The 26,131-nt window shown below is 35.8% G+C and overlaps 1 protein-coding gene across 3 annotated transcripts in view; it reads right to left on the reverse strand.

Annotated features, from left to right (window-relative positions):
• Window positions 1-26,131, reverse strand: part of GLRA3 (glycine receptor alpha 3) — an 86,362-nt gene that overhangs the window by 22,958 nt on the left and 37,273 nt on the right. For all 3 annotated transcript variants that reach the window (XM_054633113.2, XM_054633112.2, XM_077177338.1), the window contains 3 exons: window positions 18,161-18,384; window positions 15,272-15,354; window positions 5,042-5,179 (listed from right to left, as the gene is read on the reverse strand). In XM_054633113.2, the coding sequence (XP_054489088.2) occupies window positions 5,042-5,179; window positions 15,272-15,354; window positions 18,161-18,384 (445 nt within the window). The remainder of the gene's footprint in view (window positions 1-5,041; window positions 5,180-15,271; window positions 15,355-18,160; window positions 18,385-26,131) is intronic.

Genomic DNA, 26,131 nt, shown 5'->3' on the forward strand with positions numbered 1-26,131 from the left:
TTCAAATCCCAGTCTGTGGATATCAGCAGTATATTGGGGGAAATCAGTACCGAGGCTGTCACCTGTCTTTGACTACATAGATTCCTGGACAGGAGGGAAGTATCTTTACATAGCTTTTTTTGGAAAAAAATACTGAAGCAGGTGGTAAACTTGACATTGGTGTAAGGCTGATAATGACTGCAGTAAAAGACAGTTGAAAATAAATATGGAAAAGAAAAACTATTTCTTTTTCATCTTGATAAATTTGCATTTGTGGTTCTCGTGTCCCTCAGAAAGGAGAACCGAGCTGCATTGAGCAGGACCTTCACAGGCTGGAGAAGCCAGCAGACAAACGCACAGATGGGGGATGAGGATAGAGTAAACCCCTGCCCTGATGCAAGCTGGGGGTGGACTGGCAGCAGGTCTCTCAGGCTTGGGAGCCTGAGAGATATCAAGTTGAACAGAAGTCTCGTGATGTGAAAGACTTGTCATGTGCTGCACTGTGTTAGCTGGGGCAAAGAGGGGAGAAGTATAAACTAAAGAGACATCTAGATGTAATGTTTCCACTTCAGGACAGATGATGAATTTTTATTCAATGAATCTTTCAAGTAGAATGCTCAAATTTTGGGCAGTGCAGGGTTGACAATTGTGGCCTCTTTGCCCTTGAGAAAAATGCCTTGTTGGCGTCAGACAGTGCCATTTTGTGTGCCTAGGGATGGTCACATCCCCAGCCTGCCATAGGCTCTGTTTTACAAAGTGTTTGTAATTTCTGCTTTTTCAGTGAAGGAATGAGCAGTTTCAGAGATTTCACACCCATAGACTATCTCCTGGGTAAAAAGTACCAACATCCTTTTTGGAGAAATGCTCTAGGAAAAAAAACCAAAAACCTGAGGGAGTTAAAAAGTCATGTCTTAAAAAGCACTCCTATAGTCTCAGAAAGAGTGGTTTAGGTATTTGTCAACACAAGCAAGGTTATAAGTTGTTCTCAGAGTAAGATATTGAAGTTATGTCTTCTTTAATCACTGTCATCCAGCTGGCAGCAAGATGGTTGAATATAAGGCACTAGGTTGGTTGAAGGTGAGACTTAGAAGGGTCGCAATCTACAGGTGTTAAGCACCTTTTTTGATGATGGGGGAACAAATGGGATCATGAGAAAGAATTGTGTTTGGGATGTGCATATTAGGAAGTCAGATGGGAAGCATGGAGCTAAGGAAACCTGCTGCTCATCAAGATTGCAATTATCAGAAATGGTTATACACAGAATCTATCAGATCTGGTGGTGAGTGCAGCTATCATAGCTCTGCTGTTTCCAGGACCACTACACCCATTCTTTGATGCAAAAGGCATTATTAGACCTATGCCAGTTCTGAGCAGCATCACTCAAGTGTGGGTGTAAAGCATTATCCATGATGCAGGAGTAAAGCCAAGACTCATTTATGCCTGTTAGCCAATGCCATTATGTATCTATTCATGCTAATGTATATTGGGCTTTCTGCAGCTGTGTTTGAAATAACTTTTAGGTGTTGCATAACAGCCCAGGGAAGAAATTAATGTCACATAGGAATGTGGCAAAGCAAGACTATCCTTTTAATGTAAATGGTTCATGTGTTATTTTTCTGGTTGTTATGATTCTACTTCACTTTCCAAATTGGTCACTAAGGATATGCCTGTGGATGCAAAACATGAAAGTTGTCAAGAAATATTGCTGTGTCACTTCAGAACACAAGATTTGATGAACCATTTTGCTGTACTGTTGCTGAAACTAGTATGTCTCTATATTTAGACATATATTTAGTTTATTTTTTGAACTCTGGTTACAGTGAACCATTTTCAATTGAGCATGAAACACTGATGAGACATACACTGATGAATTTCCACATACTGTCCTGAAGCTTCATGCTGATTTGCTTCACAGGGAGAATTTTGGGATTTTTTCAGTTTTAAAGGATGTCTCAGAAGAGCTTTCCATTCTGTGTTGTTACTAAATTTAATTTGAAAACTCTTCTTTGGTCACTTACTGCATACCAGCTGCAGTTGCTGAGCTTTATTTTAAGAATTCATTTTATCTAATCTGTCATAGGCCAGAGAAACAGACTTCACATCATGTTTTAAAAATTGCTTTTTGTAAATTTTGGTTCTTGTGGAGTACCCTAAGGTCATATCTGCCTGCAGTATCTCATTGCAAAAGCCTTAAGAAAGCACAGTATGGGTCATGTATCCAAGTAACATAGTGAAAATAGTTGTTGTATTTTAATACAATGTTTACGGGGTTTTAGCCTACAAATGTTAATAATAATGGTTTTAACAAAGAAATGAAAGGAATTCTTATTCTCTTAGAAACCAAACTTTGCTAATCTGATTAAATTTGCTTCATACTGAAGATTTGAATAAAAAAATCATACTTTGGACAAAATACTGTTATCTCAAAGAGGAGACTCTCACAATAAATGTAGTCCTTTTTGGGTAAAACCACCTTTTCTTTCTGATTTGCCCTGACAATGTTCTGTACCTGTAATTTTGGTGCTGTAACTCAGAGCAGGCCACTCAGCTGCTTCCTCTGGTGAGGACATACCTTTCCACCTGCTGCTCAGCATCAGCATCATATTTTTTCCCCCTGCCCATCACAGGCAGGTCCCACAGCTGTGAAATTGCTTTATCTTTTGCTGATGTCTTTTAACATTCCCATCCTCTAACTGCATCCAGGCTTCCAAGGTTTCTGTGTTATCAAATGCTTGATTTTTTTGTGGACAAGTTAAATGTTCAAATTACTTTCTCAGTACAGGCATGATCTTTATCTTTCCAGGCCTGTGGGTTGCATCTTAGAGCATGTTTGGCCACAGAAATGCAGTTTGGCCAAAGCAATACAGAATACAACAGGCTGCTGATTGGCCACACTGTCCTCTAGACTTATTGCAGTAAACCCCTCCTCTCACCTAAATGTGACAGAATTGCAGACACAAGCACACTTGTAGCTACATCTTCAGAACCATGAGGCCTCATATGCAGTTAATAACATCTGTTGCTCCTGCTTCTCCACTCAGCTTAGGGCCACAGTGGAAAAACAGTACATATAAGTTGAACCCATATAACCTAACATAAAGTACCTAGGCATAGCATATTTTCCTATTTTTCCTTAGATAAAAATTGATACCAAGTTAAATAGGCTTGAAACAGAGGTTGTGAAGAAAAATGTAGTGCCTTCAAAATATTGAAAAAGGAAATTTTAGTCAAAATCACAAGGTTTAAACTCAGATGATTACAATGTAAGTTCTCAGACAAATGAGTAAGAGTACAACTCAGCTTTGGATGGAGAGTTTGGAAATCACTAGAAATTCTGAGATTTGAAACCAGGTTTCCATTCAGTGTGGGGTTAAGCATCACAGTAATGTCTTAATTTCTCAGAGATTTTTGATGCAGCATGTTATACAAAAGAACTTGAGAAAAAAGAGAAGAATACTGCATACCATGATTTCTCATTAGTTAATACCATATACAGGGTATAGAATGCAATTACAGACACTCATTAAAATGGCACAAAAGCAGGAGAATCCTAAAGAGAAAGGCTAAGTTGCTTGTATATCTCAAAGGAGACTAGGAATAATGAAAATGAAACCTTCTTATTTGTCATAAGGATTATGGAAGAAAGGAAAAAAGGAATTTCTATCTTATCATTAACAAAGAAATGTCTGGGTGAAAAAATTACTCTGCTATAGGATATGTATCACAAATTTTAGAAGGTTTTCAAGGATCATCCAGATATTAGTATTTGTACAAAAAAAGTGCACATTAAGTATTTCCAATTTATTCTGGAGAACACTTCAAAATATCTCTATCAGTATCTTCCTCCTCTAAATGGAAATTGAGAGAACCTTTCTTTCTCTTAGGGCAACACTGCAGTTGTGATAAAACTCAGTACTGGAAAGTACTCCTCCTTTATTTTGATCATAGCAGGACATTCCTTATAGACACCACTTATTCAATTTTTCTCTCCCTGACATTTCAGCAGAATCCATATGAATCATTCTAATCTTAAATTTTAAGACATGTTTAATCATACTGGGGAGTAAAAATTAAAAGATATATGGATTAGAATGGAAGAGTTTTAGCTTCTTTTTTTTTTAAGAGAATATACCAACTGTGCATTCTTAGGCTTTGCTCTTCAGGATTATTGTGCTTGTGATTGTTCAGTAATTAAAATAGTTTTTCACAATTAAAACTAAAACCATAATAACTGTATTATTTATGTTAATCCCCTCCTTTTTTCAAATAATCCCAGAGATGAGCTAAATATCTCAGTTCAACAAAGGCCTCAATTCAGTTTTATAGAATAGCTTGAGTTGAGAGACCCTAAAGATCACCTAGCTCCAACTCCCCTGCCATGGGCAGGGACACCTTTCACTAGATCAGGTTGCTCAGAGCCCCATCCAACCTGGCCTTGAACACTTTCAGGGATGGGGCAGCCACAACTTCGCTGGGCACCCTGTGCCAGTGCCTCACCACCCCCATAATAAAGAATTTCTTCCTGATATCAACACCTACTCTCTTTCAGTTTGAATCCATTCACCCTTGTCCTGTCACTGCATGCTCATGAATAGTTTGTACATCTGGCCATTGCACACCAAGAATCCTTTCAGCTCATTCCCTTGCTGTATGAACTAGGGCAGGGATAACATGGCTTGGCAGCCCTGTGTCCCTTTTTCCTGACTGAGCCAGGCTATGATTACTGCACTGCATGTGGACCTTTGGATTTCAGTAGTTCTTCAGATCCCACATTGTAAATATGGTCACGGCACCTACTGAAAAAGTAAAGCCCCTGACTAAACAGTTTCTGAATTATTTCAACTCTGTATTTTCTTAAGGTACCTAAAATTAAAGTTTGTTCAGTCTTCAGTCTTCTTTTAGTTTGTTTGCCAGTTATTAAAACTGCATTACCTTGCACAAAGCACCAGTATATTTTAACCCTCTTCTGAATTCTGTGAGAACATTTAAAATCTACCCCAACTGTGACATTTATTATAACAAAAAATGTTAAATATCTTTTCAGTTGTAATCACTTTATTACCTGTGTTGTAATGCTTGGTGCAGTAACATAAATCCTTTTCTTCTTTCAGCAGAAACTGTGGCAGAGTGAGACCTTCTGCTACTTGAACCGCTCCCTTTTCTTGCCACTCAAAAATGAGATCATTCATTGTGTATCCAACTAAAACAAAGAAAAAACCCAAATTAAGTCTGCTGCAAGCTTTGAAAAGCAGTAACATATCAAATTAAAATATTTTAATAAATGTTATAGAAAGGAAGTAATACAGAGGGTCTGCTTGTACCTGTTGATCACAAATTTTTATCTGCCATTTTATACCACATTGAATTGGAAGAGACAAAACAGATGTCTTATGAAACTCTTTTAAATCCTTATAATTATATGGTCTATTAATGGATTCAACAAAAGCATTTAAATTCACTAAACATCCAAATATCTTTGGTGCTTGGGAACATCTTTTTCTCCTCAACCCATGAAGGATAAAATAGACACTCAGATCTCTTCCTCCTTGAGGTGAAATGTGGATTGTCAAAGTTATGCTTATGGATTTATGTCAATTTGAATGGTTAAGTGCAAATTGTTCAAAGACAACGATGAATTCAAAATTCTGCAGTAGTATTAGTTGAATTGAAAAACTGCTATTCTCCCAAACTGGAACAAGGCATGGAAAAGCAATTGATTATAATCTCATATTAACTGACTGTGACATATAATGATATCAAGCACTCAGCTGTAATATTCAGACTCCTGCACTTATCCATACCTCATGCATGTGTATAAGATTAGCTATAACAGCAAAAGACTAATACTAATCAAGGCCCAGACTTTGCAACAGACCAGTACTTTTTCTTTCTATTTCCCTCTCTCAGATAAATGTTTGCATAGGATATCATTGGGGAAAATATTCCTATTTCTTCTGAATATGTGATCTGTTACCTTTCCCAGGCATTTAATTCTAATTTTGTTTCTAAATAAATTTTATTTCTCTTTCTAAATAAATATTTATCCTCTAAATAAATTTATTTATTTTATCTAAATAAATTTTATTACAACTGGAAAAAAAAAAGCTTCATATTTTCATTCAAGTTTAAGCCACATATATTAGAAAGAACCAGAAGGTAAAAGGAGATTTTTTCCTCTGATTTATATAGCTTTCAGCTTCATTGCAATATTTCCTTTATGCTTTAATCCAATACTAATAAGCTGTTGAGAACCAGAAATTATTTTAACCTTTCAGTAACAAATTATTGTTTAAAGTATATTGTTCAGAACCTTCTCAGAGTAACTGTCTGGACAAAATTACTGACATTTTGAGTTTCAGAAAAAAATCAACCTTTTTACTGTGTGGGCACAAATCTTACTCGATTATATTCAATGACTTGTTACTCTTTTAATACACCTATAAATGGTATTCAGTGACCTGATCTGCTGACCTGAAAACTGAGATAATTTCATCTTTTCTGATCTATGTTGAATGAAACTAGGAGCTAATAATTAGTGTTTATGAATGAAAAAAATATTTTCAACCCTTCTTCTTCTTTCTAAGTTCTTGATGTTTCTTTTGGGGACAACCTTTATACAGTGTATTCACAGGAACTCAGGCTGACTGTTGATTTACTTGGCACTTTTTTTGAGCTGGATAAATATGATAAAAATGAGACCACCATATCTTTTTAAACAAGTAATTAAGATCAGACATTGGTCAAGCCACTACAAGCATATATCAATAAAATACTTGCTTTTTTATCAATTGCATAATATTCCATAAACACAATTAAAATTCACTATTAAATGACATAAACTGTGAAAAATCAGAAGTATATATATATATCTTATCAAACTTTTCATGAATTCAGACAAAAAGCAGTTGTGTGTAAAGCAGATTACCACTTGAAGCACGTAGATTATGGCCAGAAGTGATATTCCCTGAGTAAAACTCATTGAACTGGCAAGAAACAACTGCAGTGTCAAAATTTGTTTCTCTAAATCAGGTTCATTCATCTCTAATGCATGCTTTTAATTTTGATTTTCTACTCTGCCCACTAATTCTTCTATAATGCAATATAGTGCAAATAATAGCAGCATATTCAAAATGCTGCTGTAGTAATTAGTTTTTGTCATGTTTACATTTTAAATGCCCAAATACAGTGTTGGCATTCAAAACTGTAACTTCAGTTTTGTAACTCAAGGTCATAGGCATAAATTAAAAGTATCTTAAAATATAGAGAACTTAATGGAGATGTGAGTTTCTGTTATACCAATTAAATTTAAAATAGTATAATGTTTCCACTAGTATTTTAAAGTAAATCAGCATGAATGAAATCAAAAGAAAATGTATTTTTTCAATTAATTTTTGAAGAGGACCTGCTAGGTAGTACACTGCTTAACACTCAAAATGCTCATGGTACTGTGTGCATTGTGCATAAGGGGAAAAAGACATTTTTATAGAAATCACTCCTTAAAACAACCAGTGGTTACCACAGTGTAGTATTTATACTGTTAGAGTTTAGGTATGTGGTGCTATGTATGCAATGAGCCTAAAATACAGTCCCCTGGCAAACTAATTTTGGGACCTCTGCTGATTAATTGTAAAAACTGTCCCTGTCCTGTTCTAGAAATACTAAACCTGAAGTCCACCTGAGCTTTTGATTCTTGCCTACTTGCTACCTGATTAACAGATGTGCATTATCTTTTAAACAATTTTTAAAAAAAAGTCATTCAGTAACATAAATTTAACTAAAAGTCTAAATGCCTGTTGCTGATACTGATCTGCTTTTGAAGATTAGAAATACACTGTTTGTATTTTCCAAATGGTCTATGAGATAAAAAATATGAGAAGTTGATAACCATTACATGATTATCACTGTGCAAATGGAGCAGTAAAGTGTGTCTTGAAATATGAAGGCTTTATTCTGAATGGATGTGTGGCTACCTGTACAAACTTGTGCTATATGTGTCATTTATATTGTTAGACATATTATGTGTCTTGTAGGAACTGCACTGAAATGTGTAGCAGTCATAAAGAGCAAGAGATTTCTCTTTAGGGCCTATAAGGGATTAACTGCAACCCAGCACGATATTTAGCCTCTCATTAAACCAGAAGCTTTTTTTTTTTGACTATGAGGTTGTATTGGTGACTTCTATGAATTGCTACCAGATATTTTTATTACCAGTGGCTGGGAAGTACAGTGTTACGTAGGGAATTCTGAGTGGATAAATTTTATTGTTGAGAAAAGGACAGTCAGTCACTAGCCTAGGTAGGATATGAGGGTGCAGCTCACTAGTGCAAAAAGTGAAATTGTTATTCTACATGAAGTGCTGAAAACAATGGAGGCTATAATCTAGCATGGTCTTCAGGACCAGCCCAACATAAACTAAATCAAGTGGACTAATAAAGGTTTCTGTCACTGAAACACAGTTCACTAGGGTTTGGGTTTGCAGGGCATGAAAGAATGAAGGCTAGGAAGGGAAGAAAAGTTGTTAAATTGTGTTTTAAAGGACAAACACCAGCTTTTGTGGCTGAAGAGGAGAACAGTTAGCAATGTATTTCATTTTGTCTGGCTACTGTGTAGTACTCACTCTTACTTGATTCTATAAAGGTATTACTAATTATACAAAATCTAAATGGTATCCTCATGGAACTACAAAGAAAGGATAGAAAAAACAACCTTGTTATGTTTGAACAGCAGTGCTCAGGAGTTATAGGGCTGGTTAGGTTACATTAACACTCTATTAACCCAAATTCTGAGGTCTTGCACATTTAAAATGCAAAAGCAGGCAGTAAATTGTTGGTAATTATTTGAAAAAGACATCATCCCAGGAGGAGAACGTTTCCAGGGGGAGTATTTCTCAGGAAAACTCCAGAACTGTATGAATGCCTGGCACTGTAGCCTTTGTGCACAGTTCTCTTAAAGAGACAAGTAATTTTCTGGAGCCTGAAGTCATTCCAGGTAATTAGCTAATGAAGCATATAATAGCAGACTAAGAGCTCTGCCTCAGAAGAATATGACAAACTAGGGAACATTTATAATTTACTAGAAAGGAAGAAGGCCTGAAACAATTGGGAAACTTGGATTTGGTCTGCAGAAATATTATTTTAGAAAATTATGTTTTCTGAAACCGAGCTGGTGATGAGTGTGACAAAATGCAAGTAAAATTCTGTCACACTAACAAAGGGAGAAGGTGGAAGAGACAGGGTATTGATGAAAATTAGTTCTCAGGACTTGTGTCTGGAACAGTTGTTGAAAGATTTTGAATAACTGGACATCAAATAAAATTGAATTTAAGTGGTATTTTATTTAGTTGATGTAATCTATAAAAAAACTGGCAGATGGTTGACAAGACAGACATAGTAACTTTGGGCTTTAGACAGCACAGAAAATTGTTTAGCTAGAGTGAAAATTTTCAGCATTTTCAATTACAGGTTCCAGAAAAATTTCAGGAAAAAATGATGTGATCCTACTGAAATATTTCTAAGTATCAAGGGCATCTACAGTGTCTTGAAAGAAAACCCAAAATTTCTCTTGGTCTGACTCATCTTTCCCAGAAAAAATTATCTTTTCAGAAACAGTGTTGACAAGTTGTTTTCAACACTCATATGAGATTCCTGAAAGAAAGAATTAGACTGTATCTTTGTATTTTTTTGCACTACCATTAATAACAAATATCAACCTTTCATTCATTCAATTTTGAAAGTATAGGAATAAAGCCTGCCTTAAATACATAGAGTGCCATTTAGCCCACATCAGTCCACATTACTCTATAGAATTTATTGGAACCAAGATGTTTATATCAGTTGCATGCTAAAAGTTGGAAGATTTTATTTTAGCTAATTCAGTATCAGTGGTAGGCATTAAAAGCCCATTATCTCATAGACAAAAGAGTGAACAACCAACAAGTTTGTTTTGAAGAATTGTTGAAGTGTTAAATTGTTAAATCTCTTCTCCTGCTTCCAAGGACTCCAAGGACTACACCATTACAGAAACCTGTTATTCAAGGCAAGCAGCTCCCCTGTACCTTTAGAGACTCTTCACCTTTGAACTGTCATTGTCACGGCAATTCCAACATAATTCCTTTATCATATCTGCTGACACAGTTTTATTTGCTTTGTCTGTGCTCCTTTAGCACACCTTTCCAAGCCATGAGCTAACTTCTGATCCACCTGAATATTAATATATCCAGTAAATTTTTCTACTCATTCTTTTTCATTACAGGAAGGCTGTGCTTCTCTTGTGTCATTTTTAAATACCTACAGGTGTATTAAAACCCAGCTCTTTTCCCCATGTTCAATAAACAGACACATGTTCAGCATGTGAAAGAACTGAGCAGAGTATCTGGTTTTTTTGCAAAATAGTTTAGTTCAACTACATTTTTTTTTAAATCCCAGTGATTTATCTAAATTCCATTCTCATTTCTTTAATTTTTAATAAGGTACAGGTCCAAACCCGTCAGTTCTTTAGGTCTCCAATTGAAGCAAGAACTACAGTCATGTTGACTAGGGTTATTCCACTACTCTTCTGTTGGGCATCCCATCAGTTTGCCTCCAGGACAGGCTGCCTGCACATTACTGCTCTTAAGAGCATGACAGACATTTGAATTGTGTCCTAAATTCCCAGCAACATAGCAGGGGGAAGATATGACAGAGCTAGGGAATCTGCCTTTGGCTTGAGGTTAGAACAAATTCTTCTACATTATGCACTAAATATATTAGCTTCAGAAATGAGCTGTGATTCATTTCAAGGCTAAATTCTTGTTGGAGCTCCAAGAAGGCAGGATTTTATTCAATGTGCTTCTGAGCTGCTTTGAAAAGTGTCTGCCCCTTGCACTGCCCTCTAAGTCATTCTGGAGGAATCTCTCTCTGGGGAGATATAGGGTTATTCTTCTTAGCCTGAATTTTGGATAACATTTCAGCTCAGCACTCTAGCACATCTCTCAAACCTACTATTCTTGCTGAAGCCTATAGGTGTTCAGCTATCACTTTTATTCTAGTTTCTGTATGTCAGCAGCAGTTGTGCAGTTCCTACTGCCCTTTTATCCTGCATTGGTCAGGAGCTGACGACAACAAGTATGCTGATCTTTGTAGCTGTGTGTCATGTCTCTCTTCAGATAGACACAATGGTTTGAGTCACCCATTTGCAGAATAAAAACCATAGCCTCAGCAGCTGATAATTTTTGTGCTGCTGGAATGGAAAGGAGAGAAGCAGTATGATTCTACACCTTCTGGCGCAGACAGGCATTGGCCTAGTGTGTCCATAATTTCTGTCGTTCAGGTAGAGACCTGAGAATTCCCTGGAAGATGAGAAATATGCTCCAGTTATTTTATCTTTCCTGTGTTGTCTTTGTGCTGTTGTGGGAAAAGGAAAAATGTGCACATTGCACTTTCCTGTAATGCATTAACTTATACTGCTGCAGCCTGCATACCCATCTTTCCACTTGTACAATCTCCAAATTAGATACTGAGGGTAAAGAAATTGTGCAAATAATCATGTAGTACAGGGAATTTTCTTTAACAATCTAGAAGACAGGAGCATGATTGCATAGAAAGACTAAAAAGCCTCCATAAATCAGAAGGGGGAAAAAAAGGGCCACTGTTTAATTTAAAAATCAACATCAAATTAAAATTATGAGGTAAGAAAGTGTTTTATACCTTACCTATGCTGCTTTTCATAGTATTTTTTCTTTGTAACTTAGTCTTTTCAATATTCTTTGAAAATTCGGGGATATTAAATGTCACATAAAGTTATAATTGTAATTTATGAGTAAAGGAATGCTGTGAGGTAAAAGAGAGACTTAAAAAAGAAAGACAACAAGCTCTAGCATACGAAAGAAAAACATTTCTTTGTGGAGAGACAGGCCACAGAAATAAGTACATATCTAGTTGACATTTCTTTATATCTTATTCAAGCAGAATAAAACTAAAATTATCCCACATGCCTATAGGCTGTCCTGGTGTAAGGCATAGAATTGTAGAAGGGATTATTTCATATGTGCATTTTCATTTGTTCCCTTTCTAAGATAAAAAAAGCAGCTATTCTAGCTGCTGAGAAATCATTTGGTAAAATAAATCCTTTAAAAACAGAAGACATTTCTACTGAAATATTTTTCAGACACTTCATGATCTAATGAAGTACTTGTACCAGGGGCAAATCCAGCTGCTCAGACTGACCTTGGAGAAAACGTTACATGAGCCAGATAAAAATAAAGATATCATTTGGGAATAAAAGCTATACAGGATTTTTTCTCTCAGACTTTTCTATGATGGAGAAACAGTATCAATACTGAAGGAAAGTATCTAGTACTAAAAGAAATTACTACTTAAAGGAGAAACAAAACCCATAACCTGTCTGTTATAATTGTCAGTCTTTGCAACCCAGTGGTAACCTGAGTGAAAAAAGGTGAGTGATTGATTCCAATTTTCTTAGTGACACATCCTGAAGCAAGTCTTGCAAGATCAGACACAGTTTACAGAAACTGTGAGACAAATGGGCCTTGTAAATTCATAACGTACAATGTCCTACACAACTTGGAAAAAACAGCAGTGATCAGCACTTCAAAAAGAAACATCTGGAAGCACAGCTACTGCTGCTTTGCTCCTGCAAACACTTTGGTTTCTTATAACATAGCCTGGTGGTCAGATCATTCACTCAGGACATGAGAGGACTGTGTTTTCTGTTTTGAACCCAAATGTCTTCCACTTCCCCAGACAAGGCATTAACCACTAGGGTTACTGCTTTTATCCCCCTGTTTACATTGTCTCACTGTGCACAAAAAAATGCAAGGCAGACAGCCAGAGCAGAGTATGACACTGTGGCCTAGAAATTAGAGATGCTTGGATGGAATCAGGCTCTCAGGGTTATGTCACTTCTTTGAGATTTGATGTGAAGCCTGGGAAAATGCCAAATGCACCATCCTCCTTTTTTCTTCTATAATTTTAAATAGAACTAGATGTCTTTTCTTAGCCAGAGAGTCTGGAATTTGAGTGTTTCTGCTCATCCTTTCCTAAGTTTTGGAAATTGATCAGAGTTCACTCTCATAGAAACTACTTTTTTTTTTTTTTTTTTTTTTTTTTTTTTTAACCTGGTTACTCTTCTTCCTGGAATGTAGATATTTTTTGTAACACTTCTAAGTTGTTTATTTCCTTTCCTGTCCTTCCTGTACTGAGAAACTGGCTATGGGCAGGTGAATTCCTGCTCTCAAAGGTCTAGGATCTTGGAACTTAGGTCACTGTACATAATTGCTTTGAATCTGTCCCGAAATAATCTCAGGGAACTGCAGCCTTGGTCTTGCAAACCTAACTGGTTATTCTGCTATCAGACATGTAAGCATATCCAGAGCTCCCACACGCTGCAAAATTTTCTTCCTCAGGCCATCATTTTTTCCCATAGTCTGTTTTTTGATGTCTGAATTTACAGGTAAAATAGAATTAGACAAGGCAATATGGGAAAAGCTTTATTACTTGCAACTTCCTTATGAAATCAAATTTGATCTTTCTTTGTGAATAAAGAATTTGAAGCACTCATCTGTATTTTCTTCAGCTCTTCTTTTGTGAGAACCTCTCTTTACCATATGAATGTGCAGCTGGGAATTTACTCCCACTGAACTCAATGATTAAAAACAAGACTTCAGTGAAAAATGTTCTGCTGGAAAATACAGTAGAACATCCACAGCACCATTCAACTAACAAATGCTGGTTCCCTGTGGTGTAGTTTGTGGGAACTGTGGGCTCCTGCAAGGTTTCTCTAAAGCAAACCAGATGCCTGCTTGTTCAAGAATGCTCAGTTGTTGTGTGACCTGTCCTCACAATAGCTGAGAGGAAAAATGCAGCTGAGTTTATGAAGCTGTTAAAGCAAAAGCTTCAAAACTTTTCAAAGCATTTTTAATGATACATTTTGCTTGCTCAGTCAAACACTATGATACTTCCTCTTTGAAGCATAATCGTATTTAGTGAGTATACCCGCCATCTGCATGTACTCTGATGCAACTGCCTTCTGTTAACCTTTTGTTTAGTCACATTAATTATACAGGTTATCAGTAGGATTGTCTGCTCAGGTTGGCTGTGGAGTTTTGCTCAAATCCTGGATATATAATATTGTCCTAAATTCCTTGACATTTGCAGCAAATAATTATCTCTCCATTTTAGTCAAGAAAATTTCTGCTGTCAGATTCAGCTGTAGCCCTCATATTGAAAGGCTGCTTCATAATGTTACCATCTGTCCATTGTAGTAAACGATAGACCTGGCTTTTGTACTCACCCTGCAATAGTCTATAAATAGCACACCATACAACAAACAGTTCTGACATACTGACTGATAATTACCTCCCCTTTCCCTAGGTGCTGCTTTGTTCCAGTAAAAGAAAAAAACTTCAAAAAATGTTAATAAAATTATGTTTGTTTTGTTTCTGATCTATGATATATTTAAAATAATCCACTATGTTCATTCTATAAGCATAATTCTTTTATTTTTGAAATATTTTACTTATTGGCCCTAAAACTGTAAATCTAGATATTTTAGATGACTACTTCTTAATTTTTCTTACTCCTGTCATTTATTTTCACTAACTTCAGATTGCTGGAAGCTTTCAAAGAATGCTTTACTTTATTTTGTTTTTGTTCTTTGCATCATTAGGAGGGTTTTTCTGCTACAGCTCTCTTTCAAAGTCTTCTCAATTTAAGGGAAACAGCAATTCCCAAATACTTCATATCACAAGGAAAATGAGAATATCATGCATCAGACAGAATAGTTGATTTCTCCTTTTGTGAGTGTGTTTGTGCCTTGAAATGGCATAGCTGCTTTACACTTTTCATCCTCTTTTAAGTAACAAGATATCAAGGTAGATGATAACTAAAATATATTATATGCTAGAATATAATAATTTCATTTCACATAAAGCCCCATCCATCACTTCTTTAAGTTATTCTTATGTTTCTTTTATGCTCTCCTTATTATTTACCTCCTGCATGTGTGAACACAGAAAGACTTATGGTGAAACCCTATGTGCAGAAATTTTTGCATAAACTGTCACTGAGTTTAATGGTAACTTCAGATTTACACAAAACTCTCTATTTTCAATTCAAATAGGTATGACAGAACCTCTTCCTCAAAGTCACTTATACTTCACATATTCTATTGATAAAATAGAAGATTCATTTTGAAAATTTGTTCTTGTACCACTACAAGGGGTTTTCCTACCTCCTGAATAGCTGTTGTAATCTCTGCAAAAGTATGTATAGGATAATACATTACGCAAACTTACAGCTTTCCAGCTGCATTATACATGTTTGCACATCCATTGGAAAATTTTTGAGATCCATCGGACAGGAAAGTATTAAAGTCAATCTGAAAGGACACAAAAAAACCATTAAAAATATACCCCCCAAAAAAGCCATAGAACTGTGTGGGAAGAGTGCATGAATACAATGGAAGAAATTAGAAATAGAATACATGTTTCAGTACAAAGCTCTCAAAAAAGGTCTCTATTAGCTGAATCCATCTAACTCAGCCTAGTATGACAGCATGGAAAATAAATTTACAGACTTCCAGAAAACTAAATTTTTCAGTAGGGTTGCCTAACTTAATGAGAAGTCTAAAGGAATGCAGCAGCAGTTTGCCTTTTTGCGCTACAGCAGAATTATTGCACAGTTCCAGTATTTCAAACCCTTGGCATAAAACTTACCCAAATTTGCAAGAATTTCATAACATATGCCAGCAGTCATGGTGGAAAAGTAGTTTTATGTGTTGCTGTCCTAAAATAAAGTGCTTAAAATGTCAACACAAAGGCTTAAAGAAACATTTGATGATATTGATGGTGAACAAAAATATGGCTGCAATTTTGAACTGTAGCTGTGCATCAATGTTAGTCCTAATACTTCCTGTGAAATTCTTTGCATATTATAGGCAAAGAGGTATTTTTAAATTTTAGGTTAAAAATTTGTTTTATTATTTATTATAATATTTATAATAAATGTATAAATTTATTTAGGTTAAATATTTTTATTATTTATTGTAATAATTTATAAATTTTTTACAATAATTTATCTTTTGAGTAAAAGTTCTCTGAGGAATCAGAAAGAAGAATTTATAAGAGATAAAGGCACAAGTTTTCCCTCTCTGGCTATGCCTATGTATCCATTGATGTTTTTGGCACTGGGGCGAAAGGGAAGTGGGCAGTAGCTGGCAAGTATGGCTGTATATTTCTTTTACCTAATTTTTTGTTGGTGACCAAACCTTCTTGATTCATTGTTTCTATAATTTCTGTTTAGCCAAACAGTGATTGAGCTGCATGGGGAGAGTCTGAAGAGGGAAGTCAGACCCATCCCCTATTCCCATGCTGTTAAAAATAGTTCCAAAGGCAAATTCTGGCTAGTAGGTAACACGGCAAGTCATTTCAGAGGCACCTGGACTTTAATTTGTGCTTCAGTAAATATTTTAGCATTTTATATTAAGTATTCATTGAGCTGGGAACTGTTACCTTCCATTATTTTTTGTCTGTATTGTCCCAATGCAATTAGAGATGAGGAGAAATTAGGGAATGAAAGAAAGAAGCAAATTTAGAAACTTCTTTTTTTTTTTTTTTCCTTTTAATATCAGCACAATAGAGATTAGCATATCTCCCCTTATCAGAAGGTTAACTCACTCAAATGCACATAACTAAACTAGATGTCAAGGATATGATTTTAAATGTTTTAGAAACTGTAATAGGTCTTAATCAAATCAAGGCAACATGAAATTTCTGGCTTCATAAGAAACAGAGGAACTATCTGGTGTCTGCTTTCAGCACAGTTGATGTTTTCCTTTATAATTTAATATGATACTATTCCCACATTCCCAAAAATGGTTTTCCACCCCATTTCATGTGGCCATGAAGTTGCTCTGAATTGTATTGAAGTTGCAATCCAAACTTGTTTCAGCTGAGTGGCGGCGTTTATACTGTGTGCTGTGTGTATTCAGAAAGAACAGGGCAAGATAGGGAGTTATTTGATTAGAGTGGAACAACGGCCAGTGCCTCTTGGGGTGACTCAGACAGTCTGCAGATAATTGATTTAGATCTATTTCTGCTTGAATCCAGTGAAGGAATCCTTTCAATCTACTTTGAATCTGTTTCTAGTGACAGAATACACGTTGTGACACTGAGGATTGATTATGTTCCCAGAATGGCAGACCAACCTGTTGGATATGAAATCCTCATAAGAATTTTAACCCAACCTTTTCTCCTTGTGTAAGCTTTGAGAAGTGCTGCCTAATGGCACTGGAAGGAGGGAAGGAGGAAGGAGATCCCTGCCATTGACACAATTAATGCAATTCATAAAGTTTTCTTTTTCTCCAGAATACAAAGTGTTTACAGATTCCCGATGTCTCTTCAAAGAGTCTAATTACACATTAATTCAGTGTCATAAAAGCATGCAAAGCAAAACACTGAATGAACAATAGTATATTTATTTTGAAAAGAGTAACATTTTGCACAAGTGAGTCACTGCTTCAATACCAAATCTAGTGGGGCATTAGCATACTTATATCTAATGTGTTTCTCATTAGATTGGGATTTTGATGACAACGGTAAAATGCCTACTGATGTCTGTATTAAAATGAAAGTGGAGGGAATAGAAGTGGGATAATTAGATTTTGTCAATACTTATGATTAGTGCTTTCAGCTTCTTAAAACCTTTTCAAAAAATTACTTTCCAGCTTTCTCTCCGTCTTCAGAGATGAGTAAATGACTGTTCTTTAAATGTCATACTTCCTCAAACAGGCCATGTATTTCACGTTGAAGGGCAAATACAATATCCAGAAGGGGGGAAAAGAAGTAAAATTGGATTGTCATTGGAGGCCACAGACTGTGAAACTCATACATAGGCCAACTCAGATTATAATACTACAGGATTGTTTGTTCTGTGCAGTGTCCTAGTTCCTCTAGGCTCAGTACCTGTACTTTAAAATGGGAAAGAAATTTTTCTTGTTGCTTTTGCTATGTGCATGAGTGATAATTTTCTATTTTAATATAAACAGTGAATGCTGACAAAATTCTGCATTCAAAACTCACTAATAATAGTTCTGCATGACTAGCAACTGAATATATGTTTTAGAAAATCCTAATTATACTTTTGAGCTTCTATCTGAAAAAAAACCCATTAAATGAGAGACTCACCTGATGGAATAAAGTACATTTCCATTCTTGAAAATCCGCAACAACTTATTATCTGTTGTAACTTCATGAAAGTTGGCACCTTTTTCATTAGCAAAGAACAAATCAGGTTTCCAAATGGAATCCAGCATGGATGGATCTAAATCTAAAGAGTCATCTGGATATTCACTGTATGCGAGGCGTGGATCATTCCAATTCTGACGGAGAAAGATGTTCACTCGGTAATCCTGAAAAAAGAGAAATCAAGCAAAGCTTTAACAAGCATAGGGATTTAGCTTTTATTTCATTTCTTAGCCATGTAATCCCCTGTCCATCTGTGGATGACAAAAGAATTACTTAGCTGAATGCCAGAATGATACCTATTTATGTTAGTGGGGACACAATGGATAAGAATAAAGATGCATTTCAGGGCAATCGAAAAAAATCCTAAGATAAGGAAATCCAACCTCCATGTACAGTTCATATAATTCCATATAACTCTACCTTATCTATCTACCTACTCTATCACAAATTTGTCTTGAATTTGAAATAAGAAGCATAAAAAGAGTTTTTTGGTGTTACCTTTTTCTGCTCAAAACCTGGCAGGAGTATTCACAACTCCCTCTCTCTCTGCCAGTGAGAATCTGCCCCCCTGTAAAGGAAGTTAAACTATTTTTTTTTTCCTCTCTCTCTAATCCTTGTTTTAGACCCATCACATAGGCTTTCTGTGCCTCAGTTCCCTATGGAACATTGTGTGAGCAGTAGCTTGCCAGCTCACACAGCAGTCTGAGGAGGGCACATGTTCCTCCTCTCTTCAAATAGAGTAGAGACCTTATAAATCTTTATAATAAATTAGATTAGCTACTGGTGTAGTCACCTGAATTTCTTCAGAAAGTCCTGTCTTAATGAAGAGGACTTCTATAGAAAAGATGAGTGAGTGCTTCAAACTTCTGGAAGTCATTTTGCGCACACATTCTGTCAGAAATATATTTATGGCTCTACTTTCTTACAACTTTACCACTCTGAAAATACTTGGTTTTAAATAAAGGTGAAGAAGAGCTTCTCATTACATTTCATTTAGAACTGAGACTGAACATAAGGGCATAGGAACTATACTTTTATTGGTCATAATAAGATTTTCCTCATTATTTGAACTGCATTAATGAAAAAGATCAAAATAAAATAGAGAAAAAGATAGGTTAGCTGCAGGGAGAAAATGGCAACTGGATGGCAGCCCTTACATGACAATTCTAAATATAACAGAAGTAAAAATAAATCACTTTTTTATGGTTAAAAAAGATTATAAAAATTAATTTTAACAAGAAAGCTTTTTTAGACAGAATGGGAAATAAAGTGTACAGGATTGAGGAATAAAATTTAGCCAAAACCTATGGATACTAGTTTTTATAGGTTAGACTAACTAGTTAAAACCCTGTTGGTGTAGAAATTGTTGGTTAAAAATGCAGCATTTTATTGATATTTCTCTTAGGAAACTTGGACCATGCAGCCATGTAGTGGGAAGAATCATGCCAACAGACATAATAAAGCACAACAGGAACCTCAATATGCAACATTTATTCATGAGAAACTGTTTTTCATATCTTCAGTATCCTGCTGTTCTGGTCAATTTAATTACTCAGCTTGACTGAGTAAGTAAGGGTAGCCAAATATGCTAAAAACATGCTTACCAAGTATTGCCAATACTTGCCAATATTTGCAAATCATATAGAGAAAGCCCCAGTAAAGAATTTTATGTTAACATAACTTTAACAATTTTTAGCACAAAGAAGGTAAGTAGAAAACTACACCTGCAAAATGAAATTAATTCAGATTACTCTTTCCAGCAGAGGAAAAAGGCTCTCTGACCAAATGGAAGCATGCAACATTAAATGCATTGGAATTGTTAATCAACTGCTTTATTTAAAGAAATAAACTGTTAATTAATTTGTTAAAAACACACTCACAAACACACCCCAACCCCTTTCAGGAAAGGACTGAAAGACATTTTCATCATGGGTAGGGACAGCCTCAAAAGTCATAAAAAGTTCTTATGAGAACCTGTTGGTATTTTTTATAATTAGTACCGTGATGCGGTAAAACCAGAGCCAGGGATTTGTACTTTACAGATGTACAGATGTATTTTCTGTGTGTTTCCAAAGTAAGACAAAATTCTTAGAGAAGCTTGTGCCTCAGTGCTCACAGAACTATATTTTTGGTGTCTTCTAACAAGAGGGAATAAACCCCCTGAAATATCCTTATTTCTTTGCATGACATCCCAAATATCATGTAGTAACAGAGTCCATTCCAGATTGCTGTATAAAATCAAAAGGACAGGAGGAAGAAGGACGTGGGAGCAATGAGGGCTCCACTGCCTTTCCCAGCACTTTCCAATCCTTGCACTGAAGGAAACAGGTCTAAACCTGGGGCACTGGGGTGGGAATGCTGCAGCTCTCAGGACTTTGTATTTCTGCCCAACCCAAGCTTTATATTTTAAATTATATAACGTGAGGTATGTCAATTACTTTACTTTTCTTAGCAGAATATCAAGACTTTATGGACCGGATCATTTTTAGAGTAAAGGTCTTCTCACTGACAGAACATGTGAAAAAGGCATAGCATGAAGGCCAAATGAAAAAGGATAATGGAGAATGACAAATGATGTAATCCTTTCAAAATTATGTCAAGTTATTCTGTATGTCAGTATGAGTAAAGTTTATTGGTTTAAATTTTTTCCAGCTTTTAAGATGAAAAAAGTCCTGGTTAAACTTCTCACTGAAGCAATTGGAGATATTTTTCATTGATATCTCCCTTGAAAACACTGCCATTGGCACTCATGTTTCACTTAAAAAACATATCCTAATCTATCAAAGGAAAGAGGCTGCTATTTGACTGCTATTTTATGAAGGACAAGTATTCATCATCTCAGTTGATAATTACACATTATGAGCACAAGGCCTAACTACTTTAAACAAGTAGGGTTGTTTGATGCAAACACAGACACCAGAATCAAACTGCCTGAATTGATTTGTTATCCTACAAGAGGCTCAGTGTTCTCATGTGGTATTTGCCTGACTCCTAATTCAAATAACTGTGACAGAACAGTCCCTTGAGGGGAGGGAGAAATCATTATTTCAGTTGTGGTGACTTCCACAGCCTCATCTGTAACCTCAAGGCTGCCATTGTCTGAACAGCTGCTGTACCCTGGTTCTACAGAACGAGAGTGAGATGTGGGTCTGCACTTGTTTCACCATGCTTCAAAACCTTAGCACAAGGTGAACCTTCTTAGAGGGTCAGCATACTGTTCACCTGCTTCATAAGGCTCAATAAAATAAAAATTGGAGATCAGGTAATTGCTCTTTGCTGTCCATGCCAAGGCTCAGGCCACTATGGACCTTGGTATTAACATTTTGATTAGTAATTTCCAGCACACAGTAAAATCTGAAACACTTACAGGATATTTTGATTTCTACCTCATTATACTTATACAGATAGAGCTGTATCACCACAACATACAGACTGTAGCTTTTTTGAGATTTTTCCACAAATCTTCAAGATATTAATTTCTTAATTCTCACTATTTCTTTAAAGCATTTTTCATATGCACTTCATGTGAAATCCTTCCAGATCTGAGAGATTCCAAAATATGCCCCTCATTTGAACATTGACTATCACCTGTTCTCATAAGTTTTGTATGCTGTTATTTGAGCCAAGTCCTCAGAATTTCATGCATAAATTACAGAACTCTCTCTGTTGCTATTCCAAATATAATAATTTTGCCTAATATATACTGCTAAGTGAAATCTAGACTCGTCTTTTGTATAATGTAGTCAGAGGATTCTTCTTTCACTTGTTATAACTCACTGTAAAATTTTAATATGAGAAAGTTCTTACAGATTTTTGGAAGAACACTGTTAAGAGTAAACATAAGACACTATAACAAATATTGTTCTTGTAGAAAATTTTTTCTTCGTGAGTTAACTATGACACTTGTAATGAAAGCTCATTTTCACTGCTGTAGAAGAAAACATTGATAATTTTAATTTTTACTTCTGAGATTTTCCAAAATAACTGTCTTAGTGTCTGAAAAACATGCAATTTGACATGCTTTTTATTGCTGCCTTGATTGGTATAATTAGACAGGATGGCCTTATTTGTGGTAATAACATCTTTCCACTTTAAATTTATTCACTCTTTTTAAGTACTGTGGCTGCATATTGGGTAATCAATTACTTTGTCCAAATAGATGGAATTTTCTTGTTTTCCTTTACATAGCTGAAAATTTCAGACTGGACCAAACGTTTTTCAGCTAACAATTTCAATATGCCTTTGACAAAACATTTCTAGTACAGAAACTCAAATATTTTAAATTGAAGTTAACCACTCAAATTGTCATCATTTTCCATGCAGGTTGCCAATGCCATTGCAAAATCAAAGTAGGAGAAGAACTGTGAAATTCACACTCACGTTTGAGAAATGCAAATATAGTTTTTGTATTCTGAAGGATTGCCTTGTATTTCCTCATGCCTAATTGTTGGAGTTCCATCATTACTGGGATTACTTATGGTGCAGCCTTATCTGTTCAAAAGGATATGTAAAAGAAAGTGCAGGGAAGGTTGATACAGGACTGGACAGGGCAGTCAGTTCTGTGAGAGTAGACATGAAAAGTTGGCTTTCTTTAAACTGATAATGCAAAGGACTTGTGTTATGACTTTATTTACTACTTGGTTGCTTTCTGTTACTATATCAAAGGAGAGGGAGAAAACATTTTAAATCTAAAGACAAGAATATCCTTCCTTAACTTTCAATAAATTTAGACTGAACCGAAGTGGTTCATCTATTTTCTTATGCTAACAAACACTGGTGATATTTTCATTGATCTTATTTATTATAGTAAATAAGGGGATTATTTATTTTTATTACATCTTTGCACTATTACTGGAGTACTATTTAAAGTTCCCGTGTTCCCAGCATAAGAAGGGAACTGCTTGAGCAAGTCCAGAGGAGAGCCACAAAGTTGGTAAGAGGACAGGAAAACCTCTGCTACAAAGACATGGTAAGAAAGTTGGAGCTGTTCAGCCTGCAGAACAACACTGGAACAGGGAGGTTCTGGATGCTGCAATCCTGGCAGCAATCAAGGGCAGGCTGGAAAAGGCTTTCAGCAGCCTGGTCTAGTGGGGGGTGTACCTTCCCATGGTCTTTAAGGTCCATTCCAATCCCTTAACATTCTATGATTCCAGGGCTGAACTGCAGTAAGGATAGTGCATATATCTAAGCTGTTTGGCATTTCAATTAATGAGTGAAAACCAACTGCAACAATCTTCAAGCTCCACCATTAACTGTAACTCATTAATCTGTCAAAGATTTACCATAGCAGCTAAAGAGAAATTAAATGTGATTTAAATCAATTGCTTAGTACGTAGCTTTAATTGACACATTAAATCTGTGTCCAAGTACCAATATTTGACTCTTGCCAAACATCCCTGAGAACATGCTTTTCTGTACTGAAGAGCTGTAGGGCATTCATTACAAGAAGCAATGCAGATACACCGTTAATTATGATGAAGTGTTTGTCTATAGCAAAGAGAATTTTTCTTGGTGATCTGCTGGATGCATCCATAGGTGGGATCTCTCTTTCCAAAACTGATTTTTGCAGTGGGTAAAACTAAGGATGTCCTTCTTGTTCAGATTCTGGAATTAAAGAACCCATAGAGAGGCTGAGAGCAACTGCAGTACTGTACAACTTCTTTAGTACAAAGTAACTGAATTTTCTAGAACCACATGATTCCTCCCTCGGACAGCAATGTCTACATGGATGTGCCTTAGGAAAATTACTTCTTCTTGCAATTTTTGTTTCTAATCTTCCTGTGATTCTTCTGTATAAGGAAGAAGATTCAGTTCCACATGCAAACAGATGGAAAATTTTCCTGTCTGGTCCTGCCAGACAGGAGTTAGTTGAAGGAAGTTAGTTGGCTAAACACACTGTGGGTGATTAGGATGTCTAGATTTCAGCCCTTGAAGGCTGAGGATGAGCAATAAGGTCTGCTCAGTTCCAGGAAAAAGCTCTAATCCTAGTCTATATTGCAAATTGTGGGCGCTCCTGCTCCCTCCATTAAGTAGGATGGCTCAGATGGATGGGAGGTTTAGGTGACAACTAACTTGCCTCTGATCTCAGGAAGATTTAAAAATTATTTGAGCTATTCAGAAAAGACTGTTGATGGACTTAAATGAACAGCTGCTCTGAGCAGTAGATTTTAAGGTGTGTATTAATGTCTTTAATATTTCTAGGGTTTTGGGTTCTTTTTGGTAAATTAATTTTTGGGGTTTTAGTTTGGTTTTGTTTGTTTCTTATCCATTTAAGAGCTAGTAGATATCCTAATGGGTGTCCTGTGAATGGTTTGGTTAAAACTTTATTTCAATTTTACCTAATTCCTTTCAGAGTTTGACTCCAATAGCTATTAATCAACATTCATATTGAAGTCAATAGAACTAGAAGTCACTTGGCAAAGAGCTGGCTAAAACTAGTACTTCAACATTGCTACCTGCAATATCAGACCTCTCAGACTTCCTTATAAACTTAAAATTTAGAGTTCAGCAAATACACTTACACACAACTTCTGCACCTAGTGCTCTCCCTAGGTGTGCCACCTGCTTTCATACCGTTGGATTCTGAAGTGATATGGCTTCTGTTAGCATTCTGGCTGGCACAGATGAACACTCTTTGCTTTATTTTCTTCTGGAGTAAGTTATACCTCATTTGCCACCACTACAAATGTGGAGGATGAGAACCTACTGCAACTACTACAGTTCTGTCTTTGCCTTAGATAAAGTATTGGGTCATTTACAGGATGCTTGTTAGCACAGAGCTATCAGACTTTATCATTCAATCCACAGCTAAACAAAGAATACAGTCAGTAGTTTCTGAGAGAGCTCCTTGATTTTTGCCTTACTTACTCCCTTGTCTTTTTTACAAGACATTCAAAAATCAGTTGAATTCAACAGTGTGTTACAATATCTACTCACTTTCCATACCTTTTAAGGATAAAACATTGCAAATGGATGGGTTTGGTTTATTTTAACATTGAATTATTTTGTTGAGTTTATTATCAGTAGCAATACTAGATTTCAGTTTCTGTGCTCACATATAATCATCAGAAGTCAAAGCTAGTTAATATCTAGGGTGTTTATTCTTAAAAAGATTAATTATAGTACTGACATATTGTATAATAATGTTTGTCATAGCTCCTACTGCATGTTCTAGAATATTTATTAATTAAAGATTCAATATACTGCTCCCATATTTAATGGAAGCTGTGTGTTCCCAAGTCCTAATGCATTACACTAAAATCACATTTCGAAACTTGTTCAGTGTAATTGCTTTTTTAAGCTTTAGCTCAGGGGCTTTTAAAATGTTTGCACTTTCAAGCAGTAGGATAAGTGATTAGATGGTAAAGGACATGACAATTACATGAACAAACAACGTACACTAAGCCTCTGTCTTCATTTGGTCCTTGCCATGTTCTCAGTTGAAAAAAGATTCTGTTTTTTTTCTGCAAGCAAATGATGTGTCCCTGAAGAAGTTTTTGCTCTACAGCAGAAAGTACTTGCTAAGTTAAAAGTAAAGTTTTTCTATGATTTTTCATGTATTCAAATGAATTTTTGGTGCTATATATTCCATTCTGTTATTAATGAATTTTATGTTAGCCTTTTGAATATGACTGGTTTAAATGAGTGACTGAATGGGCTAATTTTATAATTCTTTACTGAAAACATGCATTTGAAATCACCCTCTGTTTCATCTCCTCAGAGAAATATAACCAAATTAGATCAAATACAATTTTGGGAATTCCATATTAAATTTCTCTGATGCCTTCCTTGTGTTGGTAGACAAGTATGACATTGTCTAGAATAGGGGAAATAAGGTAAAATAAAAGGTAAAGCTAAACTAGGTCAAGCCCAGAAGCAGGGCCTGCTAACTCCTGTAGTCTAAACACCTGC

Source organism: Agelaius phoeniceus, chromosome 4, assembly GCF_051311805.1.
Source record: "Agelaius phoeniceus isolate bAgePho1 chromosome 4, bAgePho1.hap1, whole genome shotgun sequence".
Classification (NCBI taxonomy): Eukaryota; Metazoa; Chordata; class Aves; order Passeriformes; family Icteridae; genus Agelaius; species Agelaius phoeniceus.